The sequence below is a fragment of the Pongo abelii genome, chromosome 19 (genome assembly GCF_028885655.2).
Source record: "Pongo abelii isolate AG06213 chromosome 19, NHGRI_mPonAbe1-v2.0_pri, whole genome shotgun sequence".
NCBI lineage: Eukaryota > Metazoa > Chordata > Mammalia > Primates > Hominidae > Pongo > Pongo abelii.
In genome coordinates this window covers 51,883,302-51,904,301 of record NC_072004.2, presented here as the reverse complement: position 1 = coordinate 51,904,301, position 21,000 = coordinate 51,883,302, and the positions used below count along the sequence as shown (strand labels likewise).

Sequence of the window (21,000 nt, the reverse complement as noted above, 5' to 3'; positions counted from 1 at the left end):
AAAAAAAAAAAAAAAAAGGAATGAATTGACTTTATTTATTTATTTCAGAGACAGGATCTTGCTCTGTTTCCCAGGCAGTCTTGAACTCCTGGTCTCAAGTGATTTTTCCACCTAAATCTCCTGAGTAGCTGGGATTATAGGTGCATGCTATTGTGCCCAGCTCAGACTAATTTTAGTTTTTAGAGCAGTATGTTTAGCTTCATTCCTAAACTCATAACTACTCCAATTTTTTGTTGTCACTACTGCTTGTAAGGCTCTTAGATTTTTCCCATGACTTCCTATTACCTGTGCCAGTATTGTGGCCTTTTGCCTTATTTAGACTTTTTAAACAACTGTTTGCTTGTGTTTTTTCTGTTTACTTCTGAAGCATGGCTGCTGTGAAGACATTAATCAAAGCTGATGGGTTTGGGGTGGGGATTTTTTTGTTCCCCTAAACAGGAATTTGACAATTATGCAGAATGGGACTTGAGAGACATTGATTTTGTTGAAGATGACTCGGACATTTTACATGGTAACAGTTTATTTTGTCAAATGTTTATCGAGCGCCAACTGTGTGATGACACTGTCATGGGTGCTAGGAATTGAAGGATGAATTGAACATGTCCCCTGCCCTTATGGAATTCAAAAATCTAGTGGTTAAGTCGCTGAACTTACTCTGTTGTTGGATTTTGACCACAGTGAATAAGACTTGTGATGAGGGTAAAAATATTGATTATATAATTTATATAATAGTAGTAGGAAATATCTGTTGGACTGTGTGATTTAACTTGTATCTGAGGTAAGTCTACACTAAGGTAGTTGGTTAAATGGCCCTCACTTGCATTCTTAGAAGGAAGGGAATCAGTTTGAATTCTTGGGACTTCACTAGCAACTGCTAACACTAACTATTTTGTTACCCGAAATTTCCCCTAGCAAGGAAAAAGAATGGAAATTCCTCAAGAGTTTTTAGGCCCAAATGGGGAATTTCTTGTTTCTCAGGACTGTTGAATTTTCAACACTGCTGGATTCTTTTTTATGTTTGTTTTTGAGACGGTGTCTCACTCTGTTGCACAGGCTGGAGTGCAGTGGCGCGATCTCAGCTCACTGCAACTTCTGTATCCCAGGTTCAAGCGATTCTCCTGCCTCAGCCTGCCAAATAACTGGGATTACAGGTGTTTGCCACCATGCCCAGCTAATTTTTGTTTTTTTATTAGAGATGGGGTTTCACCATGTTGGCCAGGCTGGTCTGCAACTCCTAACCTCAAGTGATCTGCCCGCCTCAGCTTCCCAAAGTGCTGGGATTACAGGCGTGAACCGCCACGCCTGCCCCAACACTGCTGAATTCTAATCTTTGATTAGCCCTTTAAGGGTTTATGTTAACTCTTTTCCTAAAACTTAAGTGGTGAATGCCAAAGAGCTGTTAAGAGGAGATAGTTAGACTTTGAGTCCCTTTTTTCCTTCTTTCCATTTTCAGTGAACTACATACTAATATATACTAATACTACATAATAATACCCAATACTTTTTTTTTTTTTAAATTTTAGTTCAGAATTGAATATGATGCAGTAGATCAGTAATTCTCTATTGGAATCTGTATTTCCCAAACAGCATCTTGATGATTTCTGTTAAATTTACATCCCAGGCAGGAAAGACAAGTAGAGTATGCTTGTTAAATTATAAATCAAGTTTTCATATTGCATGAACTGGTACACTGTCCCTAGAAGGGGAACTTGATTCTTTTCTCTCCATAGAAGAGCTGCCTGGATATTTATTATACCAGATCTAAGATAAAGAAATAGTCTTCATAAAAATTTTACCTTAAGAAATTTTTCTCTACACATTTCTTGAGCGGTGGGTTTTTTTTTGTTTTTTGTTTTTTTTGGCAAAATTTTATTCCTCCTTTTCTCCCACACAACTTTAAGGAAAGTCAAAGTGACGCAGATTGAACTAAAAGAGGAAAGCTTGAAAGCAAACTACTTTAGCATTAACTAAATCCATTGTATTTGTTCAGTCTTCCATGTCAGTCTCGTCAATCCCAGTGACTCATGTTATCTTTTCTCACCTCTTGTGGTGTTCCCTTTGAAGGTAGTATGCAGACTGCCATTCAGTATTTCTCCTCATACACACCAGCTTTAATTAAAATGGTATTGTTTTCTGGCTTGTATCTTTCTTATAGAACGCCAGACTACTCTGCACAAAAGGGGCAGCTTCATAAATATTCTTTTAGATTCTGCTCAAAAATACCAAATTTTTGGCTGGGCATGGTGGGTCACACCTATAATCCTAGCACTTTGGGAGGCCAAGGCTGGATGATCACTTGAGGCTGGGAGTTCAAGACCAGCCTGGGCAACACAGTGAGACCCTGTCTCTAAAAAAAAACCTTTAAAACAAATTTTTAAAATATTATTATAGTTTTTCCTCCTCCTCCTCCCTGCTTTTTATTTTTACTTATATATTTATTTTTTACAGAATTTTAAAGTCAACATCTATAATGTTAATAATGGCTCAACTTGGTGAATCACTTCTCTAGAGCCTAATCCAAGGTCTTCATTTGTACTTCTCAACATTATTAAGAAAACTGTAGTAATGGTTGGTATTTAATTTCATTCTTCATTCTTCATGGGAGCAGGACTTGCAGTTCCTTCTGGTTCACTTGGGGTCCTTTTTGTAATTAAGTGGGGATAAAAAGAAACAGAAGCAATTGATTGATCAGCAATTTATAGTTCAGTTAGCTTTTCAAACCCAACATACTTTAGGTATTTGTACTCTCCCTGAAGTTTCTATAGCCCTGTAAATTATTGATTTTCATTTGAGCTATAACTGGAATTTATGTTATTAATCTTTATACATAGTAGCTTTAACACAACATAAATAATAATTCTTTCCCTCTGCCCCATAGTAAACTGTAAGATGTTTAGATGAGTGCTTTTATTTTTTATTTTTTTTGTGTGACAGACTCTCACTCTGTCACCCAGGCTGGAGCGCAGTAGTGTGATCTTGGCTCACTGCAACTTTTGCCTCCCAGGCTCAAGTGATTCTCGTGCCTTAGCCTCTGGCATAGCTGGGATTAATGCCACCATGCCCAGCTAATTTTTATATTTTTAGTAGAGACAGGGTTTCGCCATGTTTGCAAGGCTGGTCTCAAACTCTTGGCCTCAACTAATCTGCCCACCTCTGCCTCCCAAAGTGCTGGGATTACAGGGGTGAGCCACCGCGTCTGACCCTAAATGAATGCTTTTAAAAAGATAACACTTCAGATTTGGGTATGGTTGGCTCACACCTGTAATCCTAACACTTTGGGAGGCCAAAGTGGGAGGATTTCTTGAGCCCAGGAGTTCAAAGTCAGCCTAGACAATAAAGTGAGACCCCCACCTCTAAAAAATAAAAAAGATGATAACATTTTAAAGAAGCTTGTCAGCACTACAGACCAAAGGAATGACTTGCTCATGCCACAGAGAGGTATTTTGTTTACAGCTCTGAGTCCTTACAGTAGCTCCTGTGGCAGCATGACCATGTCCAGGGGCATATTGTCCCTGAGCTGTCACTCGCCGAACACTCAGTGAAGTGCACTAGGAGGCCGTGGAAAGTCAGGAAGGAATGAAAAGGGGCTTTATAAGCACACCTGGAACAGAGAGAGGGGCATAGATTTTGTGGAAATCAGGACACTGATTCAGCCTCTGGCTTGCTTCTGAGTCACGGTATAATCATGAGTAAGTCCTTGGAATCTTGCTTGCTGTTTCTTTGTGTCCTCTGCCATTAAAGAATATGTGACACTGATTAGTCAGAGTGTAAATGTCTCTAATGAAACATGGTACATAATTCAGATTTGTGTTATTATCATTCCATTATACCATTATGCTCTTAATGTTACTGAGCATTAACAACATTATTTTTATGGTTCCTCATTTAGAACTACTGGAAGGTTGCAGACTGTTTGGCTGGGTTTTGTATTTAGAACCTATCCAGAATATTGGCTGATGCCACCAAGACCTTTTCCTCACCCACACAAAGATTTTTGCCTTGAATCATGGAATTTGTTTAATAAATTTGGTTTGCGTGGTTCATTATAGAGACCTGGGACACAATGGAGGGATAATTGTATTGCAACCATACCAGAAGGCTTTCAGAATGTATTTCAAATATATACTGCAAGTGAAGCAGTATCCAAGGAAAAATAAGGAAGTTTCGTGATTCCTAATTGGTACTTACTCATATTTTATTGAAATAAGCAGAAATGTTTGGTTCAGAAAGAGAGATAAAGAAGACTCATATCTTAGAACTGTCTTGTCTCAAGTATGTTGTGAGATCTCAGTGCACATGCTTAGTGTAGTTCCTTCTTGCTGCCGTCTCTTTCCCCATCTCCTTTCATTCGTAAAAATTCTTCCTAAATTTTTAGAGTACTCTTTCCCTGAGTTTCTCAGGATCCTAAAGTCCTGGTTGTAGTGTCTTCTAAGTCATTGTTGCCCCATAACCGAGGCAAGCAAGAGATATGATGAGCTCCTCCTATATGTTGGGTCTGTGTTTCCAATACTTCTCAGGGTTGCACCTTAGTACAGTTCACAATTTCTTTTCCCTCTGTCTGGAAAGGTAATTTTAGAAAGTTTTCTCTTCTAGGTGTGGATCTGTGGACCCCTTCACCTCCCACTGTATTTTTCAAATTGTATTTCTTTGGCACATATTATTAGCCTTTAAATCCTTTAACAATTAGTAGAGCAGAGGTCCAGCCTGGTCTCTGTATATTCACCTACTGGCAGTTCCTTTCACTTTATAGTGATTTCACTGTTTTTTTTTTTTTTTTGACATGGAGTCTCGCTGTATCGCCCAGGCTGGAGTGCAGTGGCGCAATCTTGGCTCACTGCAAGCTCCGCCTCCCGGGTTCACGCCATTCTCCTGCCTCAGCCTCCCGAGTAGCTGGGACTACAGGCGCCCACCACCACACCTGGCTAATTTTTTGTATTTTTTAGTAGAGACAGGGTTTCACTGTGTTAGCCAGGATGGTCTCGATCTCCTGACCTCGTGGTCCGCCCGCCTCGGCCTCCCAAAGTGCTGGGATTACAGGCGTGAGCCACCGCGCCTGGCCTGATTTCACTGTTTTATACATAGGATATTTTAGACATGAATACTATCAGTAATAATTGCTAATACATATAGCATTTACTATTAGTTACCATTCTAAGCCCTTCATATATATTAAATCATTTAATCCTCAAAACCTTATGAGTTGCATATTATTATTATCCTCATTTTTGTGGATGAGGACATTGAAGCATAGAAAAGTTAAATAACTTGCCTGAGATCATACAGCCAGCAAGAGGTAGAGTCATCCCCACGTCTGTGTTCTTAATACTGTACAATACTTAACTGTCTTTACAATCTTGATTTTTTTTTTTTTTTTTTTTGAGACAGGGTCACGCCCCGTTGCCCATGCTGGAGTGCAGTGGCACAATCATGGCTCACTGCAGCCTCAACCTCCTGGGCTCAAACTATCCTCCCACCTCAGCCACCTGAGTAGCTGGGACTCCAGGCGTGCACCATCACACCTGGCTAATTTTTAAAATTTTTTTGTAGAGACAGGGTCTCACTATGTTGCCCAGGCTCAACCTTGAATGTTTGTTGGTGTTTCATTTTTGTGAGGTTTCACATTTGTTATCTTCTATAGCTTCAACACATGCCTGAAGAATAGATATTTTCCTGTTTTACATTCAGGGAAGCAGACAAAGAAGTTAAGTAATTTGCCTAATCCAGGGGTGTCAATCTTTGGGCTTCCCTGGCCCACATTGGAAGAAGAAGTGTCCTGGGCCACACATAAAATACATTAACAATAGCTGATGAGCTAAGGAATAAAAAGCAAACAAACTCATATGTCTTAAGAAAGTTTACAAATTTGTATTGGACTGCATTCAAAGCCGTCCTGGGCTGCATGTGACTTACGAGCCACAGGTTGGATAAGCTTGGCCTAATGCTTCCTGGTTGCTGACTTTAGCCATTAGATCACATGATCTTCCCTTCACAAAATTATTTGTGTGCATCTTGGCCAAAAGCTTGGGGGAAAATGACTTAAAAAGTGTTGCTTCTAGGGAATACCTGTGTCACAGGTTTCTACTTGTTTGGTTGCAGTAGGGATTTTGATTGGCCTCCCTGCAGTTAAGGCCTCTGAGCTGGTTTTCTTGCCAAGCAAGCAGTAAGTGCCTTCTGTCAAGAAAACAGAAACATGTTGTTAGCTATTTTGAACAATGTTAGAAATACATTGCAGTGGGAAGGAGCTGCCTCTGACTTCTGCCCACTTCTTGAAATATTTTAAGGCTAGCCGTTTGGAAACTTTATCATTCTCCAGTGTAATCACAGGGAGACTGTGCTTCCCCCAAAGCTGAGATTTCAGGGGCCTTGTATCAATGGACAAATTACAGGTGATTTTGGTTTGTTTATTTTTAATGATCTCTGGTTCTCTGTTTGCTAGCTTATACTGCAGCTTCCAGCTGCTTTAAGTAGACTGTGAGCAAGTGATTCTCATTCTTGTAGATTCTGCCTTCTCATTTCTGTTCTGCCTGCTGTGCTGTGGTCCTCCCTAGGTTATTCATACAGTTAAGATCTTGTATTCAGTTGCTGCTATCTGAGTATGCTCAGAGATATCTTCAAATATGAATTTTTATGTGGGAGAATTCCAATTCTCCTCCCATTTGCTCCTATGTGTTTCTTTTCTTCCTTTTGTTCTCCAGAGCCAGTTGTACAAGTTTAAACTACTGAAGTGATCAAACTGTAGTACCAATTATCAGCAGTATTTATTTAGAGGCTTTTTTTTTAAAGAAACAGAGTCTCATTCTGTTGCCCAGGATGGAATGCAGTGGTACAATCTTCAGCTCACTGTAGCCTTGAATTCCTGGGCTCAAATGATCCTCCCGCCTTAGCCTCGCAAGTAGCTAGGACAACAGGCACACGCCACCACACTTGGCTAATTTATAAAAAAATTTTTTGTAGAGACAGAATCTCAATGTGTTGCCCAAGCTAGTCTCAAAACTCCTAGCATCAAGCAATCCTCCCACCTCAGCCTCCCAAAGTCTGGAATTACAGGTTTTTTTGTTTTTTTGGCTTTTGTTTTTGAGATGCCTTCTGTAGCCCAGGTTGGAGTACAGTGGTGCAATCTTAGCTCACCGCAGCCTCTGCCTCCCAGGCTATAGCGATCCTCCCACCTCAGCCTCCCAAGTAGCTGGGACTACAGGCACATACCACCATGTCTGGCTATATTTTTGGTACATTTTTGTAGAGACAGGGTTTCACTATGTTGCCCAGGCTGGTCTCTAACTCCTAAGCTCAAGCCATCTGCCCACCTCAGTTTCTCAAAGTGCTGGGATTACAGGTGTGAGCCACCACGCCCGGCGTTTTTTAAAAATTAAATCACTCCCACACAAATCTCAGAAAACAACATGGCATCAAAAATCGCAGAAATGGGCCTGGCGCAGTGGCTCATTCCTGTAATCCCAGCACTTTGGGAGGCCAAGACGGGCAGATCACCTGAGGTCAGGAGTTTGAGATTAGCCTGGCCAACATGGTGAAACCCCGTCTCTACTAAAAATACAAAAATTAGCCGGACGTGGTGGTGGGCACCTGTAATCCCAGCTACTTGGGAGGCAGGGGCAGGAGAATTGCTTGAGCCAGGGAGACAGAGGTTGCAGTGAGCCAAGACTGTGCTGTTGCACTCCAGCCTGGGCGACAAGAGTGAAACTGTCTCAAAAATAAAAAATAAATCACAAAAATGTTTTGTTAAAATTAGCAGTAATTTTACTGGCTCTTCAAGAGATTTTTTTTCCTATTAAATTCATCTTACTGAGTAGATAAATGAGATAAGGCTTATAAAGATCTTGAAATATGGCCAGGTGCGATGGCTCACACCTGTATTCCCAGCACTTTGGGAGGCCAAGGCGGTGGATCACTTGAGGTCAGGAGTTGCAGACTACCCTGGCCAACGTGGTGAAACCCCGTCTCTACTAAAAATACAAAAATTAGCTGGGTATGGTGGCGTGCACCTGTTATCTCAGTTACTTGGGAGGCTGAGGCAGGAGAATGGCTTGAACCTGGGAGGTGGAGGTTGCAGTGAGCTGAGATCATGCCACTGCACTCCAGCCTGGGAGACAGAGCGAGACTCCCATCTCAAAAAAAAAAAGATCCTGAATATGGTAAGTACTCAGTGTGTTTTAGCTATCATTATTGTATTTGTTTCCCTTTCTGCCTTGAACTGTTGACTTCCTAATCCCTCCTTTCTCTTAAGAGATAGGGTCCACTATGAAACTTGTATTTGGTTATATTGTATGTCAGAGGCACTTCCTATCCTTGTTTCTACCCGCCACTTCTACCACATAGGCTTGTAAAGTGCATCTCCACCAGCATAACATTCTAAAGCCCATCATTCCACAGCAACTGTGTTATTAAACAGTAACAGGTATAGGCATTCTATGATATCTGGACTTTTATATGTAAGAACCCTATAAATCAAGAAATATTTCATTTGTAGGAAGAGTTCTGCTACCTAAAAAAAAAAAGAGTTTGAAAACTATTGCCTTGAATCTTGGACCTGACAGTATTGAATTATTTTTAGTTTGTGGGCAGGATAAGGAAAAGTAAACCAATGTTTAAATATTTGAACTTGTTAGAAATGAACAAAAAGAATCTATGGTAGTTAATTTTTCTTTTTTACCCTAAACTTTTAAAAATACTGCATTTCCTCACCTCTTCAGATTATCCAGATAGGACTTGGGTTATTTTTATCTCAGACCCAAGGGAGAATGACCTGGTTAAAGTACTCCTCGCCATCTCCCAGTGATTGAAGTTACATACACATATATAGGACATCTGCTCATAGCCCAGCATGTAAGATTTTGGTATTGAACTTTCCAGTCTAAGAATATCCTTCAGATGAGAACATGTAGAGAGAGAGAAAAAAAAGAAAAAGAGAGTATCTTAAGGGCAGGTAGCAGTGAGATGCACAGTAATGAGTCAGTATGTGGTATCAGAATTTATCTCTATTATCAGGGTTATTAACAGTGCATCAGCATTGTACATTGCTCAATTTTTGTTTGCTTTCATGTAATAAAAGAAATTGTTGATTCTAATGAGCCATTGTATTCTGTTCTTTTACTTGATTGGTCCCACTTTTTTTCTACCCTAACATATACTTCCAGCAGAAGTGTGGCTTCCAGTTGTTCCATGGAGGCACCTTCAGGGACTACTTCTGGGAAAGGCAGCTGGAGCTAGAACAGGCAGAAGGGGTTCAGCTAGAGCAGATCTGACTTATCTGTTCCAAATAAGATTTTATTTGAACATACAGTTTAAAACTTACTGTAGTAGAACATGTAAATAATGTGTTGACTCATTGCCCTCATTGGCTAAACTGGAACTTGGATCTCACATTGTTTGGATGAGGAATGAGATTGTATTACTCTTCAGAGTTAATCAGCATTCCAGAGGCTCTAGGCTCTATTTTGGATTGAAGCTTACTACCTTGAAATAACTGATTCTTTTTTTTTTTTTTTTTTTTTTGAGACAGAGTTTTACTCTTGTTGCCCAGGGTGGAGTGCAGTGGTGTGATCTCGGCTCACTGCAACCTCTGCCTTCCGGGTTCAAGAGATTCTTCTGCCTCAGCCTCCTGAGTAGCTGGGATTACAGGTGTCCGCTACCACACCCAGCTAATTTTTTGTATTTTTTAGTAGAGACAGGGTTTGGCTATGTTGGCCAGGCTGGTCTTGAACTCCTTCATCTCAGGTGATCCACCCGCCTTGGCCTCCCAAAGTGCTGGGATTACAGGCGTGAGCCACCGTGCCTGGCTGAAAGAACTGATTCTAATACGTAGCCAAATTCTTTGTTACAAAGGTTGGTATGTTATTAGAAATTACCTAACATTGAGCCTCTGGAGCTTCTGCCCTGAAAGTTGAGCTATGCAGTTTCAGCAGGTACAAGATCTACCTCAGACACAAGAGGCGCTATGCCAGGACCGATGGGAAGGTTTTCCAGTTCCTTAGTGCAAAATGTGAGGACATTCCTTTCTTTTTTTTTTTTGGAGTCTTGCTCTGTTGCCCAGGATGGAGTGCAGTGACATGATCTCGGCTCACTGCCATCTCTGCCTCCCGGGTTCAAGCAATTCTCTGCCTCAGCCTCCTGAGTAGGTGGGATTACAGGTGCCTGCCACCTCATCCGTCTAATTTTTGTATTTTTAGTAGAGATGGAGTTTCACCGTCTTGGCCAGGCTGGTCTTGAACTCCTGACCTCATGATCCACCTGCCTCGGCTTCCCAAAGTGCTGGGATTACGGGCGTGAGCCACTGTGCCTGGCCAAGGGCATTCCTTTCTAAGGAATCCTCAGCAGATAAACTGGTCCTCTACAGAAGAAAGCATAAAAAAGGGACACTTGGAAGAAATTCAAAAGAAAAGAACCTGCTGAGCAGTCAAATTCGAGAAGTCAAATTACTGGTGCATCTTTTGCACCAGTGGCCAAGAGGAATGAGAAACATGAAGTTTTTAAAAAGGCTCAATGAAAACAAGCTAGCAGGGCTGCTAAGGAAGCAAAAAAGGCTAAGCTAGCATCTAAAAAGACCGCAATGGCTGCTGCTAAGGCAGCATCTACACAAAAGATGGTGAAGCCTGTGAAAGTGTCAGCTCCCCGAGTTGGTTCAAAACACCAAGTTGGCAGATCAGATTCTTAAAGATTGGACTGTAAAAAAATATAAATTATATTACCTAACATTTGAATAACGTATTTTAGTTTTTCAGAGGACATGTGGCAGGTTATATTGTGCTATAGAGCCTCTTCCACAAATACATTCAGTAATTAAAACAAAAACCACCAAACTCTCAACTTACACAAAGCTTAATTGATAACTTATTAAGAAAACTTCAGATTCTATTGCAATCATTCAGTCTCAAGGTGCTTTCAGGATGAGAAGAAAGGTTTAATGTAGCATAGTGGCAAGTTTTGCATTACTCATATTTTCTTCTAGCGTTGTTACTATCCGGCATTCATTTCTTAACCCTAGAGGTCTTCTGGTTATAAACAAAAAAAAAACCTGTGGGAGTTTTTTGCTTCTGAAGTTTTTTTTTTTTTTTTGAGACGGAGTCTCACTCTGTCACCCAGGCTGGAGTGCAGTGGCGTGATCTCGGTTCACTGCCAGCTCTGCCTCCCGGGTTCAGGCCATTCTGCTGCCTCAGCCTCCTGAGTAGCTGGAACTACAGGCGCCTGCCACCGTGCCAGGCTAATTTTTTGTATTTTTAGTAGAGATGGGGTTTCACCATGTTAGCCAGGATGGTCTCGAGCTCCTGACCTCGTGACCCACCCGCCTTGGCCTCCCAAAGTGCTGGGGTCACAGGCATGAGCCACTGCGCCTGGCCGCTTATGAGGTGTTTTTAAAATACACATTTCATTTTCAATTAAGGCAGATTTAGAATATAGCATGAACACAGAGAAACATTTAGACAATTTCAGTATTTTTCCTACTTAATACTCTGGAACTAGACTGCTTGGGTTTGGATCCCTGCTCTGTACTTAACAGCTGTGTGATCTTGGGCCATTTGTTTTGTATGCATGATGTATAGGGTATATGCGGGAGTGATAGGAAACAAGAATGGGGCCGGGTGCAGTAGCTCACGCCTGTAATTCCAGCACTTCGGGAGGCCGAAGTGGGTGGATTACTTGAGGTCAGGAGTTCAAGACTAGCCTGGCCAATATGGTGAAACCCTGTCTCTACTAAAAATACAAAAATTAGCCTGGCCAATATGGTGAAACCCTGTCTCTACTAAAAATACAAAAATTAGCCAGGCATGCTGGTGCACACCTGTAATCCCAGCTACTTGGGAGGCTGAGGCAGGAGAGAATCCCTTGAACCCGGGAGGCAGAGGTTGCAGTGAGCCAAGCGCCCCTGCACTCCAGCCTGGGCAACAGAGCGAGACTCCGTCTCAAAAAAAGAAATGAGTGGAAAGGTAGGCATAATCAAGACAGTAAATAGTCTCGTGTAACATGCAAGAGTTTGAACTGTATGTGGATGGGAAGCCACTGAAGAATTATAAGCAAGGGAATTACACCATTATATTGTGCTTTAAAATATTTCTCAAATACCATTTGGAAGGGGTGAGTTAGAGTAAGGCAAGAATGGAGTCAATAAGTGAGTAATGATGCCTCTCCTACAAGATAGCATGAAGATGACAGGAGAGACAAGATGCCTGAGCTAGGGAATAGGATTAGGGATGAAGGAATGAATTTGAGAGATGTAAGTGTTAAGTGCCGTGTGGCTAAGACTCATCAACTATGGAGGAGAAGGAGGGGGAATCCAGATTGAGTTCTGTCTTGGACAGCTATCTTTACTGTGATACAGTTATCCCACATAGGAGTTTTAGAGGATAGGAAAGGGGTAGAATATAAGTTTGCAACTGAAGGGCATGTGAGTAAATTATATGCAGTAGGAACTGGAGTTTAAAATGGATAACAAGTTTGAAATTATGCATTTTGATGGTAATTGGACCCATAGATGTAGAGGAATTTATAGGACTAAGATGAGGGGTAAAAAGAAATTAGAACAGAACCTTTGGAACTCTGAAGATGGAAAGAGTGGCTAGGGAAAGAAAGAACCAGAACTATTACACTGATTAAAACTTTAACTATTTACAGCCTCTTTCCTCCTTATTCCCTGTGTCTTTAACATGAGACTGAAGCCAGGAAAGGATTGGGTCCCAGGAAATCAAGCAGGGCTTTTACACTGGTTAGGGTACTTGATGGAACTTTTCACTACAGAATGCAAAACTCTACACTCTAAACAGTTGCTGCTCCCCAGCTGAAAACTCCTACTCTGGGAAAACGTCTACACTGTACCTTTATTCACGTTAGTCTTGCCTTGACATTGTCTCTTTCTTCTGTGCAGTTATGACCACGATCAATATTCATTCTTTTTTTTTTTTTTTGAGACGGAGTCTTGCAGCAACGCCCCGGCTGGAATGTAGTGGCGCCATCTCGGCTCACTGCAACCTCTGCTTCCCAGGTTCAAGCAATTGTCCTGCCTCAGCCTCCCAAGTAGCCAGGACTGCAGGCACTTGCCACCACGCCCAGCCAATATTTGTATTTTTAGTAAAGACAGGGTTTCACTATATCGGCCAGGCTGATCTTGAACTCCTGACCTCAAGTGATCCATCCACTTCAGTCTTACAAAGTGCTGGGATTACAGGTGTGAGCCACTGTGCCCGACCAACATTAATTCTTTTTTTTTTTGAGGCGAGTCTCACTCTGTTGCCCCAGGCTGGAGTGTAGTGGCATGATCTCGGCTCACTGCAACCTCACCTCCTGGCTTTGAGCGATTCTCCCACCTCAGCCTCCCGAGTAGCTGGGATTACAAGGTAACTGCTATCATGCCTGGCTAATTTTTGTATTTTTATAGAGATGGGGTTTCACCATGTTGGCCAGGCTGGTCTTGAACTCCTGACCTCAGGTGATTTGCCTGTCTCAGCCTCCCAAAGTGCTGGGATTACAGGTGTGAACCACCACGTCCAGCCCAATATTCATTCTTATGAGTACTCTGATGCAATTTCTAGCCCATGTATTACCAAAGATCAGATATTCACTATATATAGTAATAGATACATAACCATGTCCAAAAAAGGTATTTAATAGAAAGGAGAATTTTTTTAACTTTTATTTTAAATTCAGGGGTACATATGCAGGTATATTGCGTAGGTAAACTTGTGTCATAGGGTTTGTTATACAGATTATTGCATCATCCAGGTATTAAGCCTAGTACCCATTAGTGATTTTTCCTGATCCTCTCCCTCCTCCCACCCTCCACCGTCTGATAGGCCCTAGTGTGTGTTGTTCCCCTCTGTGTGTCCCTGTGTTCTCATCATTTAGCTCCCGCTTATAAGTGAGAACATGTGGTATTTGGTTTTCTGTTCCTGTGTTAGTTTGCTAAGGATAATGGCCTCTAGCTCCATTCATGTCCTGGCAAAGGACATGATCTTATTCATTTTTCTGACTGCAGAAAGCAGAAATTATAATCTGAGTAATGCCATAAGATATATAAATAGGGGAAAAATAACTTACTGATAGAGAAATTCATTATGCTGGAATATTTTTATGTTTTCTAGACTAGTGATTGTGGAGTAATTAGCAATATGAGGTTCAAAGTTTGGGTAAAAGATTTATTTTTGTCTTGGTTTTATTTATTTATATTATATTATATATATATGATGTGTATATATAGTATATGTATGAATTTATTTGTAGCTCTGAAGATGGCTGTGGTAGATATCTATCATTCCAGGTTAAAGGAGAGACAAAGACGAAAAAAGTAAGTATAAAAAACCATCCTGACCTCCTTTCAGCTTTGGATTATTGTTTTGTGTGTGTGTGTCTGTCTGTGTGTCTGTGTGTCTGTCTGTGAGAGAGACAAGGTCTCACTCTGTTGCCCAGGCTGGAGAGCAGCGGCACAATCATGGCTCACTGCAGCCTCAACCTCTCAGGCTCAATCGATTCTCCCACCTCAGCCTCCTGAGCATGTGGGACTACAGCAGTGCGCCACCATGCCTGGCTAATTTTTTGTATTTTTTGTAGATACGGGGTTTTGCTATGTTGGCCAGGCTGGTCTCAAACTCCTGGACTTAAGTGATCCTCCCTCCTCAGCTCCCAAAGTGTTAGGATTGCAGGCCATGAGCCACTGTGCCTGGCCTCAGCTTTGAGTGATTGACCACATATAGTCCATGAGAGAATGCTCCACTTGTGACTCATCTTTTGACCTTGGAGAAGACTCTTACCCTCCTTAGACCTCAATTTTTCCTTCTCTCAATTGAGGATAGTAATTCCTGTGTTATTTTTATATCCTCTGTCCTTATCCTTTATTGATGTTATGATGAACAATGAATGATATGGGTACACTGTTTTAAGCTCTTTGAAGTAAAAGAACAAGATAAAATAAAGGCATCAAGACATTATTGTTACACTTTTTTTTTTTTTAATATTTGTGAATCATTCTTTGCTTTTCTCTTTTTTTTTTTTTTTTGAGATGGAGTCTTGTTCTGTCACCCAGGCTGGAGTGCAGTGGCACTATCATGGCTCACTGCAGTCTCCAACGCCTGGGCTCAAACAGTTCTCCCACCTCAGCCTCCCAAGTAGTTAGGACTACAGGTGCACACCACCACACTTTGCTAATTTTAAAACCTTTTTTCTTTTTTTAGGCCGGGCGCGGTGGCTCACACCTGTAATCCCAGCACTTTGGGAGGCCGAGGCTGATGGATCACCTGAGGTCAGGAGTTCAAGACCAGCCTGGCCAACATGGTGAAACCCTGTCTCTACTAAAAATACAAAAATTAGCTGGGGGTGGTGGTGCATGCCTGCAGTCCAAGCTACTCGGGAGGCTGAGGCAGGAGAATTGCTTGAACCTGGGAGGCGGAGGTTGCAGTGAGCCAAGATCACACCACTGCACTCCAGCCTGGGCGACAGGGTGAGACCCCGTCTCAAAAAAGAAAAAAAACTTTTTTTTTTTTTTTTTTTTTTTTTGAGATGGGGTCTCACAATGTTGCCTGGGCTGGTCCTGAACTCCTAGACTCAAGGCATCCTACTGCCTTGGCCTCCCAGAGTGCTGGAATTAGAGGTGTGAGCCACTGCACTTGGCCTGTTAGGCTTTTTTATTTTATTTTTATTTTTTATTTTATTATTATTTTTTATTTTATTATTATTATTTTTGAGACAGTCTTGCTCTGTCACCCAGGCTGGAGTGTAGCATGATCTCAGCTCACTGCAGCATCTGCCTCCTGAGTTCAAGCAATTATCGTGCCTCAGCCTCCCAAGTAGCTGGGACTACAGGCACGTGCCATGATGCCCGGCTAATTTTTTATTTTTAGTAGAGACACAGTTTCGCCACGTTGGCCAGGCTGGTCTCAAACTCCTGGCCTCAGGTGATCCGCCCACCTCAGCCTCCCAAAGTGCTGGGATTACAGGCATGAGCCACTGCCCCCAGCCCTATTGTGCTTTTTTAGTGGTCTCATTCTAACTGTTCATTTTTTAATGAGAAGTCTTTCATCTAAAAGGATTTCAAAGGAATTCTGAACAAGTTTCAGGCATACTGGTTATTCCTCTCTTTGCAACATATCAAAAAGTATACATTCAGACTTAGAAATTATGGATCTCAGACCCCTGTTGGTTTCAGAGAAGAGTATGCAGAGCGTATAAGTGTGCATGTGTGTGTATGTATGTGTAGGCATGTATTTACTGTGGTGTTACTAACTGTAGACACAGTGATATCTCAGCAATAAAAAGGAGAGAAGCCAGGTGTGGTAGCATGAACCTCTAGTCCTAGCTACTTGGGAGGCTAAAGTGAGAGGATGACTTGAGCCTAGGAGTTCAAGGCCAGTCTGGGCAACATAGGAAAACCCCATCTCTTAAAAAAAAAAGTAAAAGAAAAAAAAGGGACTTGAGATTCACTCTGGAGGAACTAAGACGTGATCTAAAGCAGCAGTCCTCAACCTTTTTGGCATCAGGGAGTGGTTTCATGGAAGACAGTTTTTCCATGGATGGCTGGGGGCAGGAATGGTTTTGGGATGAAACTGTTCCACCTCAGATCATCAGGTATTGGTTAGATTCTCATAAGGAGCACACATCCTAGATCCTTCACGTGAGCAGTTCACAATAGGGATCGCGCTCCTGTGAGAATCTAATGCTGCCGCTCCTCTGACAGGAGGCAGAGCTCAGGCGGTAAAGCTGCTCACCTGCTGTGCAGCCTGGTTCCTAACTGGTCCATGGCCCAGGGGTTGGGAACTCCTGATCTAAAGTAAAACTTACTTTCTGCAAGTCTGGAGTTAGCTTCCATGAAATGCTGAAGAAGCATACCCAGTTGCTCCTATGAGAAGCTTCATTGCTAGTTATGAATACCTCTGGTATAAATCAGATTCAAGACACATAACTTTGCCTGGTTTAAATTCTCTTTTGCTTAAAACACAATTCGAGCTAGAGAGTACTGTAGAACTCAGTTGTTGATGTTGCTATCAAATCTTTTGTTTTATAATGCCCTTTCATTAAACATGCACAATATTTATTTCTAGTACTGCCAGTGTTGTGTGAATGCACAGTTGTAAATGTTGAATATGTGATCATGGTGCCCTTTAGCAGATTTCTCTAAAATGGCTGTTCTCAATTATTTCCACAAGCTGAATAGATTAACTTTATGACATGGACAGAGATTCCTTTCGGTTTCATCTTAAGTGACAGACAAGTGTTTTTCAGCATTTGTGAGTGGTTATTGATTCATTCATTCGTTCAGCAAATAGTCATGGAGAGTCTACTATGCCCAACAAGAGGAAAAACCCATGATGCCTGAGAGTCTAAAATTGTGTTAGTGATTCACTGACCTGCAGAAGTTTGTGGGAGTGACTTCTTTGGACCTCTGTATTGTATTCCACCTCAGCATGTTTAAGATGTCTGATGACAGCTATATGTGTAAAGCATTAGTAAATGTGAAAATAATTCTAATGCACAAATTATTGTGGCTTTTCATTCTAGAATTATAAGAGACCATGGATTAATCAACCTTAGAAAGTTTCAATGTAAGTATTAGCAGTTTTCTTTATTTTACAATTTTTTCCCAATATTATTGAATAATTTTAAATAAATCATGTATTGTAGTTGTTAATCCAAGTTGCATATTAGCCTGGCTGTCACCCCAGACTAATAAAGTAAGAATCTCTGGGGTTGGAGACACAGCATCTGCATTTTTAAAAAGTCTTCAGGGCGATTCTGATCCATAGTAAGAGTTTAAAAGTATTAATTTGGGGCCAGGCGCGGTGGCTCTTGCCTGTAATCCCAGCACTTTGGGAGGCTGAGGTGGGCGGATCACGAGGTCAGGAGATCAAGACCATCCTGGCTAACATGGTGAAACCCCATCTCTACTAAAAATACAAAAAAAAAGATTAGCCAGGCGTGGTGGCATGCACCTGCAATCTCAGCTACTCGGGAGGCTGAGGCAGGAGAATCACTTGAACCCACGAGGTGAAGGTTGCAGTGAGCCGAGATCACGCCAGTGCACTCCAGCCTGGGTGACAGAGCGAGACCTGGTCTCAAAAATAAATAAATAAACAAGCAAATAAATAAATGTATTAATTTGTAGTCAACAAAACTTGTATTAAAATTCTTTTTTAAAAATTTGTATAGTAATTACAGTGTGAATATTAATGAATAATTTTCTGGATAGAGTCATGTTTTGCAACTATGTGTTAAGCATAACATAACCTTAATCTTCAGGTTGTAAAAATATTTTAGATAAAAGAAAGTGATCTTTATTTTGGATGGTTGTAGACAGACAAAATAGATGATATTTAATATTGTATGACGGTGATAAAAATACATATAGTGATTTTTAAAATAAATGCCACCTTTGACCTTACTGTGGTTTTTTGTTGTTGTTTGTTTTTTAAGAGACAGGGTCTTGCACTATTGCCCAGGATGGAGTGCGGTGGCGTGATGGTATCTTGCTGCAGCCTTGAACTCCTGGGTGCGAGTGATCCTCCCACCTCAGCCTCCTTATTACAGGCTCGAGCTATCGTGCCTGGCCTTTATTATTTTAAATATCAGAGATACCTAAGCAGGGCAGAAAAAGTCCCTGTACTTTTTCTTCTTCCACAACATAGAGGCTTCCACAACTAAGAAGGATGATGTCATAATAACAATCACAATGTTTATATGAAAATATTTGTAATAGTTGTGTGTCACATTTTTTTTTTTTGTAAAGAATAACCTAATGGTTAGGTTTGTACAATAACCTAATGGTTATTGTAAAACATCCCAGTTGATAGATTCTTGTAGGGGTATTTATTTAATAATACATAGCATCGTAGGGTTCAGTCAACAAGGTTGAGTGTCTTTTTAGTCTAAATAAATATCTAGCCAGGCATGGTGGCTTGCGCCTATAATCCCAGCTACTTGGGAGGCTGAGGCAGCAGATCGCTTGAGCCCAGGAGTTCAAGGCTGCAGTGAGCTATAATCATGTCACTGCACTCCAGCCTGGGCAACAGAAAATCTATATTTTTTAAAAAAATATAGCCATGATCATAAGTATGTTACATTTTAGGTCCTTTATTATTTATTTATTTTTTGAGACAGGGCCTCACTCCAGTTGTCCAGGCTTGGAGTGCAGTGGCTCAGCTCACTGCAGTCTCCGCCTCCCAGGCTCAGGTGATTCTCCCACCTCAGCCTCCCAAGTAGCTGGGATTATAGGCATGTGCCACCATGCCCAGCTAATTTTTTGTATTTTTAGTAGAGATGGCGTTCTGCCGTGTTGTCCAGGCTGGTCTTGAGCTCCTTGGACTCAAGCAGTCTGCCCACCTCGGCCTCCCAGAGTGCTGGGATTATGGATGTGAGCCACCATGCTGGCCTTATTTCCTTTTTTTACTTTATGTTACATATTTTTCAAGTTACTGTAGTGTTTTGAGGATATCAGTTTTTATAGGTTACATAATATGTACTTTATTAGTTGAATATGTTGTATATATACATATAAGAGATATAATTATATGCTTAACTTCTCTCTTTAGGTATTTAGCTTGTTTTCAGTTCTTTTAATCATTACATAAATAATGCTATGATGAACTTGTGAATAAAGCTTTGTCATTATTTAGGATTTTTTTAAAGGTAGATTTTTAGAAGTGGGATTAATACATCTAAAATTATGACCACTAAAAATTATTTATGCCTGCTGCCAAGTTGCTTTCCAAAAGATGGTTGTATTAAATTCTGTTTCTTCTAGCAGTGTATGAGATTCCCTAGTGAACCTCATCCTTATCAAGACCTGTGGATTTGTAGAAATAATTCAGGATCAGAATTATTGGTCATGTTCTAGTAGCCACAGTAGTAGGTTCTCTATCTGAATTCCCGGGTTTTCCATAATATGTCAGTTAATTTTTGATCTTTACTCCTTGTAGACATTGACTCTTAGATAAATTCTTCTTTCAACTGATAGAGGTCAGTTTGGCTTCATTATTCTATTATCCATATTTTTTCAAATAGAGGGCTGAGGGGAAGCTCTGTTGCTTCTGAGAGTGTAGAAGTAGCGTGTGCAGTGTGGTTTCAGAGGTTTTCAGTTGCCATTATACTGAATATATGATTGACCTTAATATGGTAGGCAGGGTTTTTTTTTCTTCAAATTTAAAAATTTTACTCCATTTTCTTCTGCTTTGTTTTTTGTTGTTGTTGGTTTGTTTTTTTAAAATGATCTATGGCTGCTCCTTAAATCAGCTTCTAGAATTTTTGGATAAGAATGTCTCCTGCAAGAGAAGAGATTCACCTAAAAAGAGGACTTAATTTAAATAGCTGTCATAGGCTGGGCGTGGTGGCTCCCAGCACTTTGGGAGGCTGAGGTGGGAGGAATGATTTTGACCCTAGGAGTTAAAGACCAGCCTGGGCAACATAGAGAGACCCCATCTCTGTATAAAAAAGCCAAGCATGGTGGCATGTGGCTGTAGTCCCAGGTATTTGGGAGGCTAAGGTGAGAGAATCTCTTGAGCCTGGGATGTTGAGGCTACAGTGAACTGTGATTGTGCCACTGCACTCCAGCCTGGGAAACAGAGTGAGACCCTGTCTCAAAACTAAAAAATAGAAAGGCCAGGCGCAGTGGCTCACGCCTGTAGTCCCAGCACTTTGGGAGGCTTGAGGCGGGCGGATCACGATGTCAGGAGATCGAGATCATCCTGGTCAACATGGTGAAGCCCCGTCTCTACTAAAAAATAAAAAAATTAGCCAGGCGTGGTGGTGCACGCCTGTAGTCCCAACTACTCGGGAGGCTGAGGCAGGAGAATCGCTTGAAGGTTGGGAGGCGGAGGTTGCAGTGAGCCGAGATCGTGCCACTGCACTCCAGCCTGGGCGACACAGCGAGACTCCGTGTCAAAAAAAATAAAAAATAAAAAAATAAAAAAATAAGCTAGGAAAAAAAAATAGCTGTCCTAAATGAAAGTCTGTATCTTTAGTCCAAGAGTAGATAGAACTAACCAAATTACTGATTGAAACGACCCAAGTAGC

At 41.2% G+C, this 21,000-nt stretch overlaps 1 protein-coding gene across 13 annotated transcripts in view; it reads left to right on the top strand.

The window, feature by feature from the left end:
• The window catches only part of TADA2A (transcriptional adaptor 2A), a 73,922-nt gene that overhangs the window by 37,116 nt on the left and 15,806 nt on the right, over positions 1–21,000 (top strand). For 12 of the 13 annotated variants that reach the window (XM_063718691.1, XM_024235504.3, XM_009251552.4 and 9 more), the window contains 3 exons: positions 439–511; positions 14,227–14,290; positions 17,494–17,537. In XM_063718691.1, coding sequence (XP_063574761.1) covers positions 439–511; positions 14,227–14,290; positions 17,494–17,537 — 181 coding nt within the window. The remainder of the gene's footprint in view (positions 1–438; positions 512–14,226; positions 14,291–17,493; positions 17,538–21,000) is intronic. The other variant, XM_054536776.2, reaches the window with a different exon arrangement.